Here is a 22,988-nt window from a genome sequence, read left to right as displayed (position 1 = left end):
CCTTCTTGCTGCTCTCTTTCCTTAGACGGTTCAAATCTTTCCCAAGGTAAGCTTCACCCCTGGTGGGCTCCATCCACACGCTCTCACCACAGCCCTAATATTGTTCTGTTACTTAACCCCCTCTCCTTCGGTCCCTGCCTGTCCACAGTTTTCTTTCCCCATCTTATACAAATGTACCCAAGTTCCCACCAACTTCGAAAACCCTTCTCTGCTACCACCTCCTCTTCCTTTCATACCCAGCTGTATTGGGAGGCATAGACTCTATATTGATTCACTACTATTATTTTTTTAAATTCCCACTCACTTCTTTCCTCTGCAGTCTGGCTTCTCCTGCCACCATAGTACTGAAATTAACAAATTAATCCACCAAACCTTGATCATGATACCGTATTCTAGGGCTGTGCCTAGTCATGGAGTCAGATAATAGTGTGCACTCAACAAAATACTCACTGGTCAAAAGTTACCAATGCCCAATGGTCAAACTCAGTGGCTTCTGTTCGATTTCACTCTGTGTGATTTGCTGGAGACGGGCCCTCCTGAGCTTTCTCTGCGCCTTCTCTCCCTGGGCCCTTTGATCTTGCTGTATCTACTTTGTAGTAAACTCCTAATCATGTGGATGATTCCCTAGGCATCGTCTTTGGCTCTCTTCCCTCTCACTCTTTTAACTTTACTCTGTGAACCTCCACATTCAGTGGATGAGTCGGGGCACTTTTCTGGGGAGAGAGCTCATAGCTTATATCAGCAAGGAAATTTGAGATCCCTCCAAACAAAAGCCCTGCCTGCTCCCTTTCATAGTTCACAGTTCATCCGCTGCAATGGCTCCCATCATTACCCAGTCGCTGCTGACTCCTGGATCTCTAAACCTAGCCTCTTTCCCAACCCTACTAAGGTCCAGCCCTGCAGGGTCCTTCTAGAACAGCAGTTCTCACCAGCAGATGGCAGGACCTCAGCCTCCTGCTCCCTGCATCTCTCTCTGAGGGGCCGCTGTGTGGGCTGGGGGTGATGGGCAGAGAGTGCACCTATAATCAAAGTCCCTGGGGGAAGCGCTTCGACGTGGCTCTTGTGTCCATGTAAGCACTGCCTGACACCTGCCATTTCCCCAGCCTCCTCCTCCTGCTCCAGGAAAACCTTCCTGTTTGGTCCAGCCCTTGGACAAAGCTGCAGAGTTGCCTGGGCCATTATTACACAGTTCATTTTTACCAAGCCTTGTATCTATTTGTTGATCAAATTCAACTAATTTTACCTGTGAAAGATGCTTTTAATCTGTCCATCACCACCAAGCTCCCTGCTCTTTCCACTCCCCAGTCTATCACACACTCATCATCTCCCACCTAGAGCTCCCATGAAGGTCCTGAAAGGTCTCTGTGCCTCACATCTTTCTGCTGTTTCATCTATCTTTCAAACACACAACTGACTATTTCAATTAAAAAACTAATCCTTCAATTGTTTCCCCTTTTTAAATTAACTTAATTAATTCATTTCTACATGAAGGATGATTGCTTTAGAGTATTATGCTGGTTTCTATCAGACATCAACATGAATCAGCCACAGCTTCAGTGTTTTCTAACTGCCTACATAATAAAATCTAAATGCGTCCTGAGAACCCCTCTACAATGCAGCCCCATCCTTTCCTTGTGAGTAGTATCCCCAACCGTTCTTCTTTCACTTTCTGTCATACACAACCACTCATCCTCCTTTGTACTCTTCCATCTTTCTTCCTTGTCTCAGTCTGGTCTTTGTTCCTGAAAAGCTTTTTCCTGACTCTTAAGGAATCCAGCTCTTCCTTCTATGTTCAGCTCAAATGTGAACTCCTTGGTAAGCCTGCCTTTTTCTCCCTGAGATAATGACTCCCTCCAGGATTCTCAAAGCAAACCTCCAATAAGCATGACCTTCTCAGACAGCACTGCCATTAACTGGGTATGTGTTTCTCCTTTGATTATAATGCCAGTTTCTTGCGGGCAGGAATCAGGCACCCCTCATTGCACTGAATAGTGCTGTCTCTGCTACATGCTCCACAGACACCTGAAGAATGAATAATGGTGAACATTATTATGGCCAGTACTATTGCTTGCCCTCATTGGTTCCCACCTCTCCTAAGGAGTAGGTGGATGCTTTCAGAGTATACTCACAATGTCCACAAAATAGGTACTAAACTATGGAAAGAAGGTATGAGATAGAAAAGAAAGGAGATAGTAAAGAATAAAAACAAACCAAATTTTGCTTCTGACCCAACTTACTTCTCTAGTTAGCAGTGAGGCTGGAGTCTTAATGGGCACTTTTGAGATGCGTTCAGTTTCTTAGAAAGAGCACCTTGCCTGAAAAGTTGAGAGAATGGAGCAGGAGACAATGTAGGTCTGGACTATTAAATGCTGGGGAAGATGGAGAGGAGAGGACAAACTAAAGAAACATTAATAAAGCATAATTGTTAAGATGACGCACTGAAGGATCAAAAGAGATAGAAAAGTCAAGGGTTTGCTTGTTTGTTGATTCATTCAACTAATATTTAATGAGTCCTACTATGGGCTTTCCTGGTGGCTCCTATGGTAATCTGCCAGCGATATGGGAGGACCAGGTTCAATCCTTGGGTTCGAAAGGTCCCCTGCAGAAGGGAATGCAACATATTCCAGTATTCTTGCCTAGAGAATTCCAAGGACAGAGCAGCCTCCTGGCTACAGTCTGTGGGGTTGCAGAGTTGGTCATGACCGAATGACTAACACACACACACCCACCCACCCACACACACACACAGAGTATGTGCCAGCACTGTGAGAGATCCAAGGTGACAATTCAGTGCTAAAAACACATTGACCCCACTTAATGGAACCACTGAAGTGTTCCTTGGTGGAAATATTCCTCCCTTGGGACTAAACCTTCTAGACCAGCAAAGCCTAAAGTTGTAAGGAATAGGAAGCAAAAACTTTACTAGTACATGACTAGAAGTAACAGTGAGTGGAGTCATTCCCACCTTTGACACTTGACTCCTGGACTGGTAACTCCTGGCTATAAGAGAAGAGGCATCAGACACTGACCACTGATTTACAGCACATGCTGCATCTCAGAAGACATTGTCCTAGCCCTAGAAGGTGTTGACATTAATCTGGAAGCATAACTGAGTTTTCAAAAGGCCATTCCACCATTCACAGAGCTGCTTCAAGGTGATGGTACACTTGATTAGACCGTGAATTCCACAGCAAGAGCCAGTCACCACAATCCATATGCTGTCAAACAGGTTTCTTTGCTAGAAGCAGTGCTGTGTGGGCTACCATGATACTGATTAAGGCATTCCTCAAGTCCACACAATAGTGATTTTGGTAGCAGCACTGTGGGCAAGGAAAGAAAAGTTGTATCCAGTGTAAACATCTATTTCAGTAAGAACTAAGTGCTACTGGAAGTGTTCCTGTGTAATTAACCTGCTGCCAAGTGGGTGGCTCATCCTCCTGGAGAACCATGCCAGACTGTGGGCTTATTGCTGATTTCTGCTGTTGGCAGTTGGGGCGCTCAGCAGTGGCTCTAGCCGGATCAGCCTTGATGAGTGAAATTCCATGCATAACTTCCACCTGTGCTGCCATGGCCTTTTGTGGACCTGCTGGACAAGGACAGGAGTGACTGGGGAAAGAAGATGACCAATGTCCACAGGAAGGGTCATCTCATCCACCTAAAATTCTTTCTCTACATAGATGGCTATTTGGTGGAAATTGACATGGGGTACAAATATTTTCATACTTCATGCCAATACAGAGAGGTTTATCCATATGTTTCTCTTCCAGACCTCCTCAACACCTTTCCAGTTGTATTCATTTTAGTGCCCTTTAGACATCCACTTACCAAATGGTTAGCCACTACCAATGAGTCAAAATTCCCCAAGCCAGGCTTCAACAGTACGTGAACCATGAACTTCCAGATGTTCAAGCTGGATTTAGAAAAGGCAGAGGAACCAGGGAACAAATTCCCAATATCTGTTGGATCATTGAAAAGGCAAGAGAGTTCCAGAAAAACAACCACTTCTGCTTTATTGATTATGCTAAAGCCTTTGACTGTGTGGATCACAACAAACTGTGGAAAATTCTTAAATTCTTAAAGAGATAGGATTACCAGATCACCTGACCTGCCTCCTGAGAAATCTGTATGCAGCTCAAGAAGCAACAGTTAGAACTGGACATGGAACAACAGACTGGCTCCAAATAGGAAAAGGAGTCTGTCAAGGCTGTATATTGTCACCCTGCTTATTTAACTTATATGCAGAGCACATGATGCGAAATGCTGAACTGGATGAAGTGCAAGCTGGAATCAAGACTGCTGGGAGAAATATCAAGAACCTCAGATATGCAGGTGACACCACCCTTATGGCAGAAAGTGAAGAACTAAAGAGCCTCTTAGTGAAACTGAAATAGGAGAGTGAAAAAGTTGACTTAAAACTCAACATTCAGAAAACTAAGATCATGGCATCCAGTCCCATCACTTCATGGCAAATAGATGGGGAAACAGTGGAAACAGTGTCAGACTTTATTTTTGGGGGCTCCAAAATCACTGCAGATGGTGACTGCAGCCATGAAATTAAAAGATGCTTGCTCCTTGGAAGAAAAGTTATGACTAACCTAGACAGCATATTAGAAAGCAGAGACATTACTTGGCTGACAAAGGTCTATATACTCAAAGCTATGGCTTAGTCATAAATGGATGTGAGAGTTGGACCATAAAGAAAGCTGAGCATCAAGGAATTGATGCTTTTGAACTGTGTTGTTGGAGAAGACTCTTGAGAGTCCCTTGGACTGCAAGGAGATCCAACCAGTCCATCCTGAAGGAGATCAGTCCTGGGTGTTCATTAGAAGGACTGATGCTGAAGCTGAAACTCCAGTACTTTGGCCACCTGATATGAAGAGCTGACTCATTTGAAAAGACCCTGATGCTGGGAAAGATTGAGGACAGGAGGAGAAGGGGATGGCAGAGGATGAGATGGGTTGGATGGCATCACAAACTGGCTGGACATGAGTTTGAGCAAGTTCTGGGAGTTGGTGATGGGTAGGGAAGCCTGGCATGCTGCAGTCCATAGGTTCACAAAGAGTCAGACACGACTGAGTGACTGAACAGAACTAAGGTCAGACAATGCCAAATTGGAGATGGCTGGTTCAGGTTTCATGGGGACTTGTTGCCCCTGATTAATAGTTTAGCCTCCACTATGACCCAGTGGTGAGCCAGAAGCTATTTGTCAAAGGAAATTATTTACCTGCTAAGGATGACATAGATTTGTTCTAAAACTCTATGGCTTCATGCTGTGATTCACCTCAAGGGGCTTGTCAAAAAATTCATAGAGCATCCCTACCTGCCACAGATATCATAAATCCAATATCATAAATTATATTGGATCTGCTGAGTCATAAGGCTCAAGTGACAGAGCAGTTTAGCAAACTGGCAGGCTGGACCTGTTGCACAGTCTTTGCTTGTTCTCGGTCTTACTCAAAACAAGCAGCTATTGGACTACTCACTAAATAGATTGGAATAGCTGACTAAATGAGGTATATGTTGCCTCCAAAATCCTAAGTGGTTCCCTAAGCATTGTGCAACTTGGTGGAAGGAGAAGTCAGATGCAGTAAATATATGTATAGTTTTCAAAGACCTTGGAAGGAATATCTCACATGTTACAAAGTACTGCATGCACGCGTGCTCAGCTGTGTCCAACTCTTTGCAACCCCATGGACTGTAGCCTGTCAAGCTCCTCTGTTTGTGGGATTTTCCGGGCAAGAATACTGGGGTGGGTTGCTATTTTCTTCTCCAGAGTATCTGCCCGATGCAGAGATTGAACCCAGGTCTCCTGTGTCTCCTGCATTGCAGATGGATTCTTTACTGCTGAGCCACCGGGGAAGCCCATCAGTAGCTTAGAGTGGCAAAATAAATAAATAAATAAATAAATAAATAAAGGAGCAAGGATGGGGACTCTTTGACCCTGAGTATGTTTATTTCAACAGTGCATTCCAAAACTAATCCCATGATCCTCACTGCCCCTGGAGGGAGAACTAAAATGAGAGCACTGATGAAGAGAAGGGGCTTCCCCGGTGGCTCAGCGGTAAATGCAATGCTGGAGACACAGGTGAGGAAGATCCCCTGGAGAAGGAAATGGCAACCCACGCCAATATTCTTGCAGAAAATATCCCATGGACGGAGGAGTCTGGCTGTAGTCCATGGGGTCGCAGAGTCAGACATAACTGAAGCAACTTAGCAGGAGCACGATGAAGCAAAATATTTCCATATGTGTTTCTGTTGTTACAATGGGCATGTACCTATGGTTTACTTACTCATTTTCAAAGTTGAAAAGAATGACAGCAATAGTGACAAAATCTACAATTTCGTGTTGCGTTGGAAAGAGTTTGTATAGATCATGATACATAATAGTGATTCACACAGTGCCTGGCATAGAGTTATCACTCAATAAGCACTGAGTTGGGGAAACAAACAGTCTCATGCTTATACAAAATACAGAAGGGAAGAGCACAGTTCAAGAGACTGTCATCTAAACTGTAAAATATCTTTGGAAATAAACCTAGGATAAAATTGTATATTATTCTCTGATTTGAAAAAAGTTACTAATTTCCTATCTAGTCTATATTTAAATAAACTGAAGTTAGTAGTGTTAATAGCCTTGATAGCTCTGGTTTGTTTAGAATTTAGTTAAAAACTTATTTGTGGGCTCTTCCTCTGGTGGCCCAGGTGTTAAGACTCTGTGCTTCCACTACTGGGGCGTGGGTTAGATCCCTGGCTGGAATACTAAGCTTCTTCTGCATGCTATGCAGCCAAAAAAGCTCCCCCAAAACAAAAAACTTATTTGTAGGGTTTACCTTCTCTTTGGACTGGCTGAGCCATTCCTCATTTCAAGGCTTTTTAGTAAAATTTTTTACACTAAGTATGAACATCTTAGTAGACACGTTTTATGCTCGTTTCCTCCTTTGAGTATGGATTTGATCATGCACAGCAAGAATTAAGTCATTTTTGCTTTTATATGTAGCTTAAAATGATAGGCTCTGCTATACAAATGTGTTTTTTTTAATCCATCAACTCTGATTTTATTGAAAAACAGCTGGTGGCTGGGCAGGCAGAGGGACATTGCCCCTGCCCAGCTCACAGTTCAGAGTAATACAGGATGTTTCAAGTATTTGTTTCTTTCAACATTTGACCTACTTCATCTACATACAATAATCACCCACTAAATTAGATTCTTTTTACTTATGGGCATGCCCTAATGCCCATCCTTATATTCATTATTTGTTTGGTTTTCAGTCTCAAAGTTTATGTTGTATTAAAAAAAAAAAACATTTTCTATAGGAAGATTATTGGCTAGGACACAGATGGTAATAGATGTGCATATTTGACTCATGAGAGATTTCTTTTTTTTAACCTGGCTTGTAGAACATTACAAACTCAAGTTAAAAAATATTTGAAAGTTTAAGATGTTAAAAATAATAATGAATTGGTTCTTGGAACAAACTTTGATATGTAGGTGAATGTGATATGTTCTGACTTTAGTTTTATTTTTTATTAGAAAGTTGGTACTTATAAAAACTGTGCCTTATCCACAGTGTATATGGACTTATTTGGCCCCAAGATATATAAGAGGAAGGATAAGTATACAAACTTGTCTCATTTCAAATATCTTAAATCTGGTTTATGTTAGGACAATGGCCTTTAGTTCTCATCCAATCACACAATATACCTTTTGAGTTTGTTTTACTTCCCAAGCTTCAGTCTTGTCATATGTAAAGTGGTGACATTAGTAATTACCTAATAGAATTGTCATGAAAAGTAAGTAAGAACTAATGTAAATGACAATATAATATCTGCCAAAAGGTAAGTTAATTAACATTAGTTTCCCTTCAGAAGATATGAAGGAAGCTTAAAATTTTTAATTTATATGTTTTTTCTTATTTTTTTCAAGGCAACATATTTTTAATTGTTCCAAAGTTTTCCTTATTTATAAAACTATGGGAATTTCAGAAATATCCTGCTGTATAGTCCCTAGAAAAACTTCCCATGTATAAATGCTGGCTCTGGTGTAAACAGCTTTTATTATTGGTGTTATTAGTGGCTCTCTCATAATCTATAATTAACATACCTTCCTTAATACACACTGAGTAAGGCTCTGGGGAGACTCTCACTGGTAAACAGTAAGGGCAGCAAGCCTCGTCTATATTTAGAGTGAGATGCTACTACATTTTATAAGTATTTTTATTATGGTATTTAAACAATTTCTCTTTAATTGAGTCACTAAAAGTGCAGAACCAACACATGCCATCCTGTAAAAAATCATGAGCTCAGCAACAAACAAAAACATAAAAACATGGCTCAATTATAAAGGTGTCAGTCTGTGCTAGATTTATAATCAGTCACTCTTATCCCAAAAGGAAACAGACATTTTCAGAATCTTAAGAGAGTAAATACAAAATTCCAAAGAACAGCTAGGAGAGATAAGAAAGCCTTCCTCAGCAATCAATGCAAAGAAATAGAGGAAAACAACAGAATGGGAAAGACTAGAGATCTCTTCAAGAAAATTAGAGATACCAAGGGAACATTTCATGCAAAAATGGGCTCAATAAAGACAGAAATGGTATGGACCTAACAGAAGCAGAAGATATAAAGAAGAGGTGGCAAGAATACACAGAAGAACTGTACAAAAAAGATCTTCACGACCCAGATAATCACAATGGCGTGATCACTCACCTAGAGTCAGACATTCTGGAATGTGAAGTCAAGTGGGCCTTAGGAAGCATCACTACGAACAAAGCTAGTGAATGTAATGGAATTCCAGTTGAGCTATTTCAAATCCTGAAAGATGATGCTGTGAAAGTGCTGCACTCAATATGCCAGCAAATTTGGAAAACTGAGCAGTGGCCACAGGACTGGAAAATGTCTGTTTTCATTCCAATCCCTAAGAAAGGCAATGCCAAAGAACGCTCAAACTACCGCACAATTGCACTCATCTCCACACTAGTAAAGAAATGCTCAAAATTCTCCAAGCCAGGCTTCAACAATACGTGAACCGAGAACTTCCAGATGTTCAAGCTGGTTTTACAAAAGGCAGAGGAACCAGAGATCCAGTTGCCAACATCTGCTGGATCATTGAAAAAGCAAGAGAGTTCCAGAAAAACATCTATTTCGGCTTTATTGACTATGCCAAAGCCTTCGACTGTGTGGATCACAGTAAGCTGTGGAAAATTCTGAAGGAGATGGGCATAACAGACCACCTGACCTGCCTCTTGAGAAACCTGTATGCAGGTCGGGAAGCAACAGTTAGAACTGGAAATGGAACAACAGACTGGTTCCAAATAGGAAAAGGAGTCTGTCAAGGCTGTATATTGTCACCCTGCTTATTTAACTTCTATGCAGAGTACATCATGAGAAACCCTGGGCTGGAAGAAGCACAAGCTGGAATCAAGACTGCCGGGAGAAATATCAATAACCTCAGATATGCAGATGACACCACCCTTATGGCAGAAAGTGAAGAGGAACTAAAAAGCCTCTTGATGAAAGTGAAAGAGGAGAGTGAAAAAGTTGGCTTAAAGCTTAACATTCAGAAAACTAAGGTCATGGCATCTGGTCCCATCACCTCATGGGAAATAGATGGGGAGACAGTGGAAACAGCGTCAGACTTTATTTTTGGGGGCTCCAAAATCACTGCAGATGGTGACTGCAGCCATGAAATTAAAAGACGCTTACTCCTTGGAAGTTATGACCAAACTAGATAGCATGTTAAAAAGCAGAGACATTACTTTGCCAACAAAGGTCCATCTGGTCAAGGCTATGTTTTTCCAGTGGTCATGTATGGATGTGAGAGTTGGACTATGAAGAAAGCTGAGCGCCGAAAAATTGATGCTTTTGAACTGTGGTGTTGGAGAAGACTCTTGAGAGTCCCTTGAACTGCAAGGAGATCCAACCAGTCCATCCTGAAGGAGATCAGTCCTGGGTGTTCATTGGACGGACTGATGTTGAAGCTGAAACTCCAATACTTTGGCCACCTCATGCGAAGAGATGACTCGTTGGAAAAGACCCTGATGCTGGGAGGGATTGGGGGCAGGAGGAGAAGGGGACGACAGAGGATGAGATGGCTGGATGGCATCACTGACTCGATGGGCATGAGTCTGAGCTAAACTCAGGGAGTTGGTGATGGACAGGGAGGCCTGGCAGTGCTGTGATTCATGGGGTCGCAAAGAGTCGGACACGACTGAGCAACTGAACTGAACTGAACTGGAGAGTATATAAAAAAGAAAAACTAAACAGAAAACAAAAAAAACTTTTTAGGCCATCTCGTCCATCCTCAAATTCCCCACCAATTATTTTCATCCGCTTGGATTGTAAATATCTAGCCCAGGCTATATACAATGGTGCCTTCCACTAGGGTGGTAAATATGGAATGGAGAGAAGTGGATGAATTATATATATATATATATATATATATATAGTAGTAGTAGTACAACCAAAAAGGTTTGTTGATACTTTGGACACGGAGGTTTCATAAAGAGAGAAAGCAGGAGGATTTAAAGATTTTCGGCCTGAAAGATTTTAACATTTACGAAAAGAGCAGAGCACACGGGTTATTTAAAATAGTATTTTGGTCACTTCAAGGTCTCCGTTTTAGGCATCTTGTGGCGATGTCTTCTTGACATTTGTGATAGATCTAAATTAGATATATATTTTCAAATCTTATAAAATATTAACTTACCAATTATTATTAATAGTTGCTATTATTATTATCACCACTGCTACATCAGGAAGTAAAAGCTCAACAACCTAGGACTTTCTCAAACTCTTGAAAAACCCGCTAATAAAGAAAGACAGTATTTCCCAAACTTCCCCATTCATCTTCGGGCTCTGGGAACCTAGAGTGCTCCGCATCCAATCAGCTTCCAAAATCCGCGGCGTCTGTGAGTGGGAGGGGCTCAAAGAGATTCCATTCCCCGGCTTCTCCGGCTGGGCCACGTCTGAAGACCTGCAGGTCCTTGAAGGTACACAAATCACTTGTTTATTCACTGGCAATAACTGAACTTCTTATTCAAATTTCTGCTTCACAAGGTTCTATAATACAGAGTTTTGTGTCTCGTCACTTATCCTTTTTTATAGTTCCTTCTTTTCTTCTGGGGGTGTAAACACTGCCTCCGAGCGTTGCGGACCTGCCGGTCGCTTCCCTGCGCACGCGCCGCGGAGAGGGAGGGGGGGCCTGTTTCCGGGTGGCGCGTGGGGCTGGAGGCCGACAACTTCCCCTGCCGCCGCCAACATGGAGAGTTTGTACCGAGTCCCGTTCTTAGTGCTCGAATGCCCGAACCTGAAGCTGAAGAAGCCGCCCTGGGTGCACATGCCGTCGGCCATGACGGTGTACGCTCTGGTGGTGGTGTCTTACTTCCTCATCACCGGAGGTAACTCGGCCTGCCTGGGGCCCGAGAGGCGCGGAGAGCCGGCCCGCCCTGGGGGCGCGTCAGTTCCCTGACTTTCAGCCAGGGAAAGCATCGCTCTCCTCTCAACCATTTCGGAGGGTGGAGGAAAATTCTGGGGTCCTTAGTGTTCACCGCCCAAAGGTTTCTTTACCCTCACGCCCGGTCTTGTATCTTGAGAGGAGTCGTGTTCTCTATCCCATTACCTTCACTTTCCTGGCCTCTTAGCCAAACAATCCGAATTGAATAGTGTATTTTTCAAGCCCAGATTGTTGCTGTTTTATTGTATGCCATGAGTTACTTGACAAAGGCCCTGGGATAATCTGTTCTTGCCCATTCTGTTTCCACTGTTGATCAGGAGGGTGTGGGACTTCCACCTTCTCTTTGTCTGTGGTCCCTGGAACTTTGGTAGACACTTAACAGTCTTTGGATTTGTTAGCTCAAACCTAAGGCTTTGTGTCGCTTTCTCCTCAGTCAGCAAAACATATGAATGGAATCTTCCGAAACCACGGTTTTGATAAATGCTTGAGGTTGGAGATAAATCTTCAGAAGCTGTCGTATTTGAGAGCGCAGAAGTGGATAATTTAAAGAATAAGGGAAATAGCATTACTTTTGAACAGTTCTGCATTATCATCTTATCCTGTTCTTTGCAAAAGGGGCGTCGCTTTATATAGTGGTGAGTTGGCAATCCGGCTGCAGTCTTTTCATAGCCACCACCCCTTCAGCATTTCCATGATTTACTCAGCACTGTGCTACTGCACTTTTGGATTTGGGGAAGTGGTGAACTTAATTTGGAAATGATAAAATTAAAGCTGTACAGATTAGGGACAGCGAGAGCAGATGACTCTATTTTTAAGAGAATAGTCGGAGACATCGTCATTTTCATAAGCTGTTTTGTGAGAATAATTGGCACTGAAGAGGGAAGTATCTGAAATTCAGGGTTAGTTCTAGCATGAACTTTTAGGTTTACCTTCCTCCCAAATCTAGGATAATGACAGTTAATTTATGTTCAAAATAAGTTACATTTAAAATACTTTTTATGTTGCTAAGATACTGTCTTAGCATAACATTAGCATTAACATTTGCTCAGCACATTAGTAGGGGCTGGACTGAATAAACAAAATTTAAAATGCATGTTGCTTTTTAAAAAAACCCTTCATCTGCTAGAAATCTTCCCTGTAACCCTTAACTCCCTTGAAGCCAGGGCCTTTACTGGAAACCTCACAGCTTTCATTCTGGCCCCCTTTTCCCTGTCGATTTTTATAATGGGGAGATTCTTTGCCCTAACTTCTGGAGGAAATGAGAGGACCCCTTTTAGTGGCCAAGGCCATGAGCTGTCTCGTATGGGAGTTGGTTTTGCCACTGGAAGGGAATCACGTGAATACTGAGTGTACCTTTATAAATAAACGATATTTATTGCTGAGAAAGAGTCAGCAAATAATGTACTGAGTCCCTATAAGTTCTAGTTGTTAAGTACTGGAGAGAACAATGAATATAACAGATAAGGGCCCTGCCTTCCTGATGCTTATAATGCCATTGGTTGAGACACGTTAAATGTCATGTCAATTTTTCTCCATAACATTTTTTCCATTGCAGATTGCCACAAGTGCCTTGAAGAAAAAGAAAAAGAGGTTTTGAAAAATAATCAGAGTTAGGAACATCATTTACGTTGGAGTCCCTGAGGAGATGACATGTTAACCAAAATCTGATAGATTGGGGGAAAGGGTATCTGGGCAGAGGGAAAAGTTTGAACAAATATGGACGAAGAGACCAATTCGGTGGGTTTTACAGTTGACTTAGGATGGTGGCAGCAGAGATGGAGGAAGATATAATGAAAGATATCTTGGAAGCAGAATCTTGGTGATGATTGACTGGATGTAGGGGGAGAATGGCATGAAGCACTGAGTAGGCGGAAGTGTCATTTTCTGAGAAGACTAAAGAAATAAACTGGTTTTTTGGTGGGGAATGGTGAACCCTGAGGTCACTTTGGGATATGTAGTAGTTGGACAGAACCAACTATAATTAGTTGAAAATGTCAAATATGCAGATAGGAAGTGGGAAAAGAGGTTTGTATTGAAGTTAGTCAATAACAGATGTTTTCGGAACTCCTCCTATAAGCCAGATATTGAAGAACAGAGACAGAATTTCTCTCCTTCAGGAGCTTCAGTTCAGTTCAGTCGCTCAGTTGTGTCTGACTGTTTGCAACGCATGGACTGCAGTATGCCAGGCTTCCCTTTTCATCACCAGTTCCTGGAGTTTGCTCAAACTCAAGTCCTTTGAGTCGCTGATGGCATCCAACCATCCCATCCTCTGTCGTCCCCTTCTCCTCCCGCCTTCAGTCATACCCCTTATCAGGGTCTTTTCAAATGAGTCAGTTCTTCACATCAGGTGGCCAGAGTATTGAAGTTTCAGCTTCAGCATCAGTCTGCCAATGAATATTCAGGACTGATTTTCTTTAGGGTGGACTGATTTTCTTTAGGATGGACTGGTTGTATCTCCTTGCTTACATCTAATTTTAATGGTGCTAACATTTGATAGGTGTTGGTACGTTTGGGATCATTAGCATAGAAAAGCCATGTGAGGGGATTAGTGCAGTTGGGAAAAGAATGTAGAAAAAGAATAGTGGATCAAGCCCTAGGGAACTCTGAATGTTTAGTGGTTTTATAGAAGAGGAGGCTAAGCTGGAGAGAAGGCAAGAAAATCACTGACAGGAGTGTCACAAAAGCCATAAGAAGCCATCCCCCCCACCCCCCAAGAAAATGGATTTAGTAAACTGGATGGAGTGCTACTAGGACGCCTCCTAAGATGAAAACTGAAAATGTCCTTTGAATTTGACCACAGCGAGGTCATTGCCCACCTTAGCAAGAGTAGTATCAGTGGTGGCAGAAGTCAGATTGGAGTGAGTTAAAGAATGAAGGGTAAGTGAGAAAGTGGAGACAGCAAGTTTAGCAAATTCTTTTTTTCTTTTCCAGAAAGAAGCCTGGCTCCTTTTCCAAAAGGAAGCATAGAAATAGAATGTTAACTAAGAGAATCTGGTGTCAAGGAAAGGTTGATGTAGGGAACAGGAGGTTGATAATGCAGGAAAGAGAGGAGCTAGCCAAAGGAACAGTCTTTGAGATGTTAAGGGTGTGGAGTCCTGATGATTGCAAAGGGGATCCCATGGTGATAGGAGGAGGGACTCTTCCTCTGGTGTAGCTGGAGGGAAGGAGGTGAGGATGGAAGCTGGTTCCAGTTTGTGGATTTGATGGTGAGGTAGCATTAGGGAATTCCTAAATGGTGGTTTTGTTATCAGAGGTGAGGGAGACAGTCTTGCTATGCTTAAAAAAAAAGCTAAAAGTGAGGATGGTGGAAAACAATGGAGAAGATAAAAGAGTAGATGTTGACAGTGGGAGCTCCAGAAAACAGTGTTGATGGGCATTAACATAAATGGTCATTAAGACATAATGAAAGATATTAACATTAATGATCATGCGTCTCCAATATTGCCAGTCTGCCTAATGATGTGATTTTAAAATGTCTCATTTTACTTTTAAGCAAGAATAATTCTCTAGTTAACTCTTAATTATAGAAACATATCCAAGCATATGTGTAACATTTTTCTTGAATTAGAAATAGCCTTTAATGTTAAATCTCCTTTATTGTGGAGTCATTCTTGAGTTTGGAAACAGTTACTGAATGAATTCTATCATAAAATACCTCTTTTTGGAGATAATTCTGATTTACAAGTCATTCTAAAAACACTGAGTTGAATTTCTGAATGGTTTATCTGAAGTGTGGGAGATAAGCTGGGCCTCATTTCACTGTAATAATACATTAGAACAGTTCTGTTTAAATATAAATGCATCTTTAGAGACAGATACTTCCTTTAACTTCAGTATCTTTCTATGAATGGGCTCCCAATCTTCTGTAACACTCAGGCTCTAAGATTTCTCTGCTCAGTCGCTCAGGTAGCCAGCTCTTTGTGACTCCCATTGACTGTAGCCCGCCAAGCTCCTCTGTCCATGGAATTGTCCAGGCAAGAATACTGGAGTAGGTTGCCATTTCCTTTTCCAGGGGATCTTCCTTACCCAGGGATTGAACCTGCGTCTCCTGCTTCAGCAGGCAGATTCTTTACCACTAGCACCACCTGGGAAGCCCCAAAAGGAAATATTATTTAAATACAAATGAACCTCTAGAGACAGATGGGCTTCCCTGTTGACTCAGACCGTAAAGATTCCTCCTGTAATGCAGGAGACTCAGTTTGACCCTGGGTCAGGACGATTCCCTGGAGAAGGAAGTGGCTAACCACTGCAGTGTTCTTACCTGGAGAATCCCATGGACAGAGGACCCTGGCAAGCTACAGTCCATAGGGTCACAAAGAAGCAGATGCACCTGAGCAACTAACACTTTCACTTTAGAGATAGATAAAAACTAAATAAATTAGAAATCCAGTCTAATCTATGTTGTTATCTTTCATTAGGAATCATTTATGATGTTATTGTTGAGCCTCCAAGTGTCGGCTCAGTGACTGATGAACACGGCCATCAGAGACCAGTTGCTTTCTTAGCCTACAGGTAAAAGACACCATTTTGAATGATTTGATGGTGGGAAAGAAGATTGCTGGGGCATGCCTGTGTATTTAAAATTATGGCACAACCTATTGGGTCAATTTGTATTTTGACAATAGCTGTTTTAAAATGCTAAATTTAGAGATTGTAGGAAGTGGACAAGAACAAGAATAAAAGTATATTATCCGTTTATCAGGAAATAGTTCACAGTGGTGGACATAATCACTTATTTAAAGGAGGATATCAGTTTAAAATACGTTTATTTATAGGCTGTTCTGGGGTCAGTAAACTGGAATGTATTTATTTGTAAATAAAGCTTTATTGGAGTTAGGTACAACCATTTACTTCTATACTATCTGTGGCTGCTTTCAAGCTACTGTGGTGTGACACAAATTATATGGCTGACAAGCCTAAGATATATACTGTTTGGCCATTTAAGGAAAAATGTGTGGGGCTTTGCTGGTGGTCCAGTGGTTAAGAATCTGCCTTTCAGTGCAGTTCGATCCCTGGTCAGGGAAGATCTCACATGCTGCAGAGCAACTAAACCCATGGTCTCTGCACTCGAGAGCCCTTGCATCCGGTGAAGCCCCTGCGCCTAGAGCCCAGGCTCCGCAGCAAGAGAGTAGCCCCCAGTCGCTCCAACTAGGGCAGAAAAGCCCGCAAACAGCAGTGAAGACCCAGCACCGTCAAAAACAAAGAAAAATTGGACCAGTGGATTACACTGCTAAATAAGAAAAATTGAGACTTCGGGGGTCCTGTTGTTTATTTCTCCTCAGCAGTGTTTGTTGTGAAGTGAAGTGAAACTCACTCGGCCGTGTCCGACTCTTTGTGCCTGTATGGTCCATGGAATTCTCCAGGCCAGAAAACTGGAGTGGGTTGCCATTCCCTCCTCCAGGGGATCTTCCCAACCCAGGGATTGAACCCAGGTCTCCCACACTGCAGGCAGATTCTTCACCAGCTGAGCCACCGGGGAAGCCCAAGAATACTGCAGTGGGGAGCCTCTCCCTTCTCCAGTGGATCTTCCCAACCCACGACTCGAACTGGGGTCTCTTGCATCGCAGGTGGATTCTTTACCAGCTGAGCTACTAGGGAAGACCCTATACTGTTAAATAAGAAAAATAATATTTGAGACTTGGGAGTTCCTGTTGTTTATTTCCCTTGAACAGTGTTTGTTGTATTGCCTTATAAAATCCACTTGGTAACTGTCTACCTAAAGATAGCTCTTTATTTGTATTTGTGTGTGTGCTCACTCTCAGTGGTGTCCGACTCTTTGCGACCCCATGCACTGTAGTCCGCCAGGCTCCTCTGTCCATGGGATTCTCCAGGCAAGAATACTGGATCAGGTTGCCACTTCCTCCTCCAGGGGATCTCCCACACCCGGGGATGGAACTGGCATCTCCTGCATTGGCAGGCAGATACTTTACCATTGAGCCACCAGGGAAGCCCCATATTTGTATTTACAGTTACATGAATGGTATTCTATGCAGAGAATATTCCTGGAAAGATTGCTGTGATTCTTTGCGAGGAGGGGGGATCTGGGTGGCTGAAGATCCTGCTGGTAGGGAGACTTTTCACAGGGTTGACGTTTGAATTTGAATTTTGAAACTGCTGCATGTGTTGTTTTCAGTTAAAGCAATTAGTTTAACAAATGTATATATACACATACTACACACATACATGCATATACTTTCTTTACATGTGCCTTTGTATAAATCCTATCTTTAACAGAGAAATTTGCCTTTTGGGGTCTATGAGCTCTTGAGAATTTGAAAGCTCTTCATCCCTAGAAAGAGGCTTTCCAGGTGGAGCGGTTGTACAGAATCTGCCTGCCAGTGCAGGAGATGCAGGAGACTCAGGTTCAATCCTGGGTCAGGAAGATCCCCTGGAGAAGGACATGGCAATGCACTCCAGTACTCTTGCCTGGAAAATTCCGTGGACAGAGGAGCCTGGCAGGCTACAGTCCATGGGGTTGCAAAGAGTTGGACACAACTGAGCACGCACACACACGCATCACTAGAAAAATCATATGCCCGTATATGCAGAAACTTAAAGAGTTTGTAGGTTACTGGAAATCTTTGTGGAGGTCACGAAGCCTTAATTAAGAAAACTTGCTTTTAAAAGTTTCCCTTTGAAATAAGAGGTTTGTTAATTACTATAAAACTCAGGAAACATTTCTAACCAGTTCAAAATTTGAAATTAATAGTAGACATTTAAATAGCATAACTTTTAAAAGCAAAACTAAAGTTCGGAGTAAAAGGTTCATGTACCTATAGTAGTTGACTTTTTAAGCTAATAATTAAAATGTGCATATCGATTTTACATAGACAGTTGTGTTAGTTGAGTTTTAAAGGTTTTTTTGAGCATAAGCTCCTTGAAGACGAAAGATTTTTCTCTTGTTTTGTTCATTGTTGTATTTCCAGAACCTAGAACAGTACTTGATGCATAATAGGCTCTCCATAAATATTTATTGGAATGAATAGCCAGAAATATGGTAAAACACTTAAGAATAAAAAATAAGCACAAAAATGTTTTAGCAGAAATAGGAATTTCAATCTGAGGAAAAAGCTTTTTATTTTTCTGAAAATTTTCATTGACTGTTTTGCTGTTTTCTTTTTCAGAGTAAATGGACAGTATATTATGGAAGGACTTGCATCCAGCTTCCTGTTTACAATGGGAGGTTTAGGTTTTATAATCCTGGACCGATCCAATGCACCAAACATCCCCAAACTCAATAGGTTTCTTCTTCTATTCATTGGATTCGTGTGTGTCCTATTGAGTTTTTTCATGGCTAGAGTATTCATGAGAATGAAACTGCCGTAAGTTATTCAGTGCTTTGTATAATCAATATCTTAACTTGCAAACTGGTAAAATAATTATCTGGATCACCTGAAATCATAGGAGATTTAGTTTAACCCTCATTTAAATAGATGAACATTTTGAGAACCAAAGAAATGTGTGACTTGCTTAAGGTTAGTAGCAAAATGGAAACAAATAAATCTTCCTATTATTTCCATGTATGTTCATGAGAAAGTTATTTTGCTGTAGCATCAGTGACTTTTCTCTAAAAGTGCTTTTTGTTTAATCTGTAGCATACAGAGGAATTCCCGTCATAGTAGTAATAATAATAGAGAGTAGTTTCAAGCCATTAATTGCTGCTGCTTTCTGAATATTGCTAGGAGGAAAATCCATTAAGCCTTTGACAGAAAAGGAGACTTTCATATATATATATTACATTATTTAGATTCATTCATAAAGCTTACGTTATCTTTGGAACCAAAGTAAGTTGGTTTGGAAATTCCTTGGTGGTCTAGCGGTTAGGACTTGGTGCTTTCACTGCCGGGGCCTGTGTTTGACCCCTGATTAGGAAACTAAGATCCTGCAAGCCGTGTAGCGTGGCGCTGCCCCCGCCCCCCCCAAAAAAGGAAGAAAACGGCATTTGAAGGATAGGATAACAGAGCTGAGCCATCTGGCTTAGAAAAAATTTTTGAAAATTGTTTAATTCTCTGGATTGCTTTCATCTTACTTTTGTAATTATTTATGTAAACATTTGTCTTCTGCATTCTGTAGGCCAGTTTCCAAGATAGTTGACTAAGATCTAATAATAGGAAATGAGAAACAGGAGTATACTCTCTGGGTTTCAGGTATAGATAGATATAGTCAAAACAGAACAATAGTCTAAACAAAAGATTGCTGATTTCTATAACTTATCAAGCAGCCAGATCTAAAGTTTCAGTTTTTAAGAGGAAGGACTTTATGGTCCACTCTCTGATATGGTTTCTCATCTACAGCTCCTAATGACTGGAACCTGTAGTGTGGAGTGGGGAGAAACAATGGACAGTTTCAGAAAATAAAGGGAAGCAACAGTATTGCATTTTTGGCATATTTTCAGGCCCCAGAGAGATGATGAACCAGGTCTGTAGGCCTGCAGATTCCTTATGAGGGGTGTGGTTACTACCACCAGCAAGGAAGGAATTTGTTTTCTTGGGCATAGATTCTCTTTGATGTCCCAACATATATAAGCAGTTAGATATGTAATAAATGAGACAGCAACAACAGAAGAGTAAAAAACCCCAGTAACCAGGAATTTTTTCACATCAGGTAAGTTAACCAGCATCTGAGATAAAAGATGGCTGTGCCATAAGATAACTTGCAGGGTGGCACTCACCTCACTTTTGCCAAGAATCTGATATCCTTAACAAGAGGTACCTTGAGAAAACAATAGCAGTGAAATGGTACAACCTGCTTTATTTTTTCTGATCTATGCTTTTTAAAAGACCTGATGTCTTTCTTGCTGACATAGTTTTAAGTATTAAAACATGGCTTTATTTGATGCAGAAGCGTAGGTCACACACTAATTACAAGGAAGAATACCACAGCATATAACTATATCAAGAGATAAGTGTCCAGAAGTGTATGTTTGCATATCAGCACATGCAGATGACTGACAGCTGTCCCTAAAGTCTCCTCGGTTCTTTTATTTCATAGCGTGAGCTAGCTATTGAGCAGCTTACCTTGGTGCTGACACTGGTGGACACTTTTCTTAGAATCTTCTTGAACCTTTTATTTCCTGTGAAGCTTAGGTCTTTTTTTGTTATTGTTGTTAAGAATTATCTGACAGATTTTATTTTATTATAGGTTTAATCTTTTTTTTTTTAATAATGGAGTGTGGTTGGTTTACAGTGTTGTGTTAGTTTCAGGAGTACAACAGAGTGATTCAGTTATATACGTACACGTATCAGTTCTCTTTCAGATTAAGTACTTGGGAAGCTTAGGTCTTGAAGTATGCTTTTTGTGAAGTACCAGGCATTACCTTAGCAAATTTATGTGGAGATCTTCAAAATCAATATATAGGTTAAGAGCCTTTTTATTTTTTATTCAACCCTGGATTGTCTCAGGGTTGTGAGATTAAAGTTCTGTATCTCTGTGCTCAGAGTGTGGATCTGCCAGGCTGGTAGAGCAGAAGGAAAGGGATAAATGAGTCCTAAAGAGATCACTTAGGCTGCACATAGACGCAGGACCTGTAGGGAGTCAGGTGGGTCTAGGAACTGGGAGGAGGAAAATCACATTCCTGAGTGTCTGCGCTGTGTTAGGCATGATGTGAGGTATCAACCCCATGGCGCCACCTTAGAGAGGAAGAAACTTGAGACTCTGAACTAATAATAGCTAATGTTTGTCCAGTGCTTACTGCTGTGAATAGCAGTTACTATACTGGTAGTTTCTCTTATATAATCCTTAAAATTCTCTGATGTAACTCCATTTTACAGATGAGAAAACTGAGGTTTGCCCAAGCTTATCTACTCATGTTAGAAGCAGGGTCAAAAGCAGAGAAGTTCTAAAGGCATCAATGAGGACAGGATGTTTTCAGCCCTTTCTTAATATGGATAGTTTTACACAGCTTTTCTATTTCTCTCTTGATCCTAATAGGTTGCAAGAATTTATTGCAAAAGAAAAAGTTTGGAACTTTATAAAGCAGGCTTTTAATACCTGACTTTAACGGGAATTTCAGGGCCTGCCTTTAACGGGAATTTCAGGGCCTGCCTTGTGCGTTTAGTAAAAGGATCTCCTGTTTGAACATTGTGAAGTGTGACTTGCTCAACAGCTACAGCTAACGCCCCTGCCACCGTCAGGACGTTTCCTAAAGAAAGAGGTGCAGGGTGCGAGGGCTCCCTTCCCAGGCATGAACAGCTTCTGGGCCCTCCATCTTTTCCTTTGGTAATAGTAGGCTTTTTAGGATATCAAAATGAGCTGCTTTCTATAAAAAGCTTTGTGACTTTTGTTGAAATTGTGAGAGTCCAAAGGAAATTGATTCTAACTCTTAGCTTTAACTTTCACATAACATTTGCTATTCTTTCTTTTCTCATCTGGCGTCATTTAGCATATTGGTTTGTAAATTTGTCCTTTGAGGGGGAAGGATAATGGAACCAAGGCCCAGTAAGGTATTTATTTATTGAGGGGGCAAGATATAAAATAAGAACCATAACGAGGAATCACACATTTATATTTTCAGATTGTCCTTTGATTCATCATAAAATTTGTTTGGGACACTTTGAAATGTTGCTTCCTTTTCACTCTTTGTGTTTATAAATTTTATGTTTTACAGGGGCTATCTGATGGGTTAGAGTGCCTTTTGAGAAGAAATCAGCAGGTACTGAATTTGCTTCTGTTAATGAAATTTTAAAGGCTGTACCAGTCCTCAGATATGAAATACAGAGAAGGATGAAAAGCAGCAGAAAAGAAACATCTACTGAAAACATAGGACACATATTAAAGCATGGACTAGAATGCCTTCTTGGTGTCAGAGACAAGCTTATCAGTATTTTTTCCTGCTGGCCTTCACTGATGTACCAATGATGTTAAGTGACATTTTTTGTTTTGTTTTTTTTTCATTTCTTAAAATGTACTTCATTTCTATAGCTATAATATTGAATAAAGTGATTATTTTTTACAAATCCCTTAAAACATTTTTTGGAGGTGACTTTTCTGACCTTCAGAAATTAATGTAAAATCAGGATGCGTGATCCCGTAAGCCGAGAACTCTGGACAGCTGATCAGCTTTACCAATGGTGCTTTGCCTTTAAACAGAGTGTGTGACAGTACATCATTTCAGATATGTATGGAAGACTGTTTCAGGAACAATAAGATGTATGAAAGGAGCAGAAATAAATAGTTTTTCTAATTAACTTTTTGTTTTTATTTTTCATTGACTGATGGTATTAATCTTCAGTCTGTGATTAATCCACTCCCATCCTGTAACTATCAAGCTACTGTTGGTTGCTTGATGTCTCCAGGTATAGGTGGCAGGATGCCTTATGAGGTGTCAGCTCCATATCCCTATGAATATTCAGCACGGGTTACGCAGTCATGTCTGTTTTAAATCTGATTGTGTTAGATGAAGTTCCCTTCAGCATTCGCTTCCAGTAATTAATACAATTTTGAGCACATAAAACATTTGTAGATTAGTCTGGTCTTCTAATTTCTTCTAGCCAGGGCTTTTGGTTCCCCCCAGCGGGCTGAGCCTGCATGCTCAGTT

At 41.2% G+C, this 22,988-nt stretch overlaps 1 protein-coding gene across 1 annotated transcript; it reads left to right on the top strand.

The window, feature by feature from the left end:
• Positions 1–11,199: 11,199 nt before the first annotated feature.
• On the top strand, positions 11,200–22,638 carry OSTC (oligosaccharyltransferase complex non-catalytic subunit). The gene is made up of 4 exons (XM_020895143.2): positions 11,200–11,396; positions 15,871–15,964; positions 18,577–18,774; positions 22,059–22,638. The coding sequence occupies exons 1-4, from the start codon at positions 11,258–11,260 to the stop codon at positions 22,075–22,077; spliced, it is 450 nt and encodes a 149-aa protein (XP_020750802.1). The 5' UTR covers positions 11,200–11,257; the 3' UTR covers positions 22,078–22,638.
• The last annotated feature ends 350 nt before the right edge of the window (positions 22,639–22,988 follow it).

Source organism: Odocoileus virginianus, chromosome 21 (assembly GCF_023699985.2).
Source record: "Odocoileus virginianus isolate 20LAN1187 ecotype Illinois chromosome 21, Ovbor_1.2, whole genome shotgun sequence".
In the NCBI taxonomy this organism is placed as follows: domain Eukaryota; kingdom Metazoa; phylum Chordata; class Mammalia; order Artiodactyla; family Cervidae; genus Odocoileus; species Odocoileus virginianus.
This window is presented reverse-complemented; position numbering and strand designations above follow the sequence as displayed.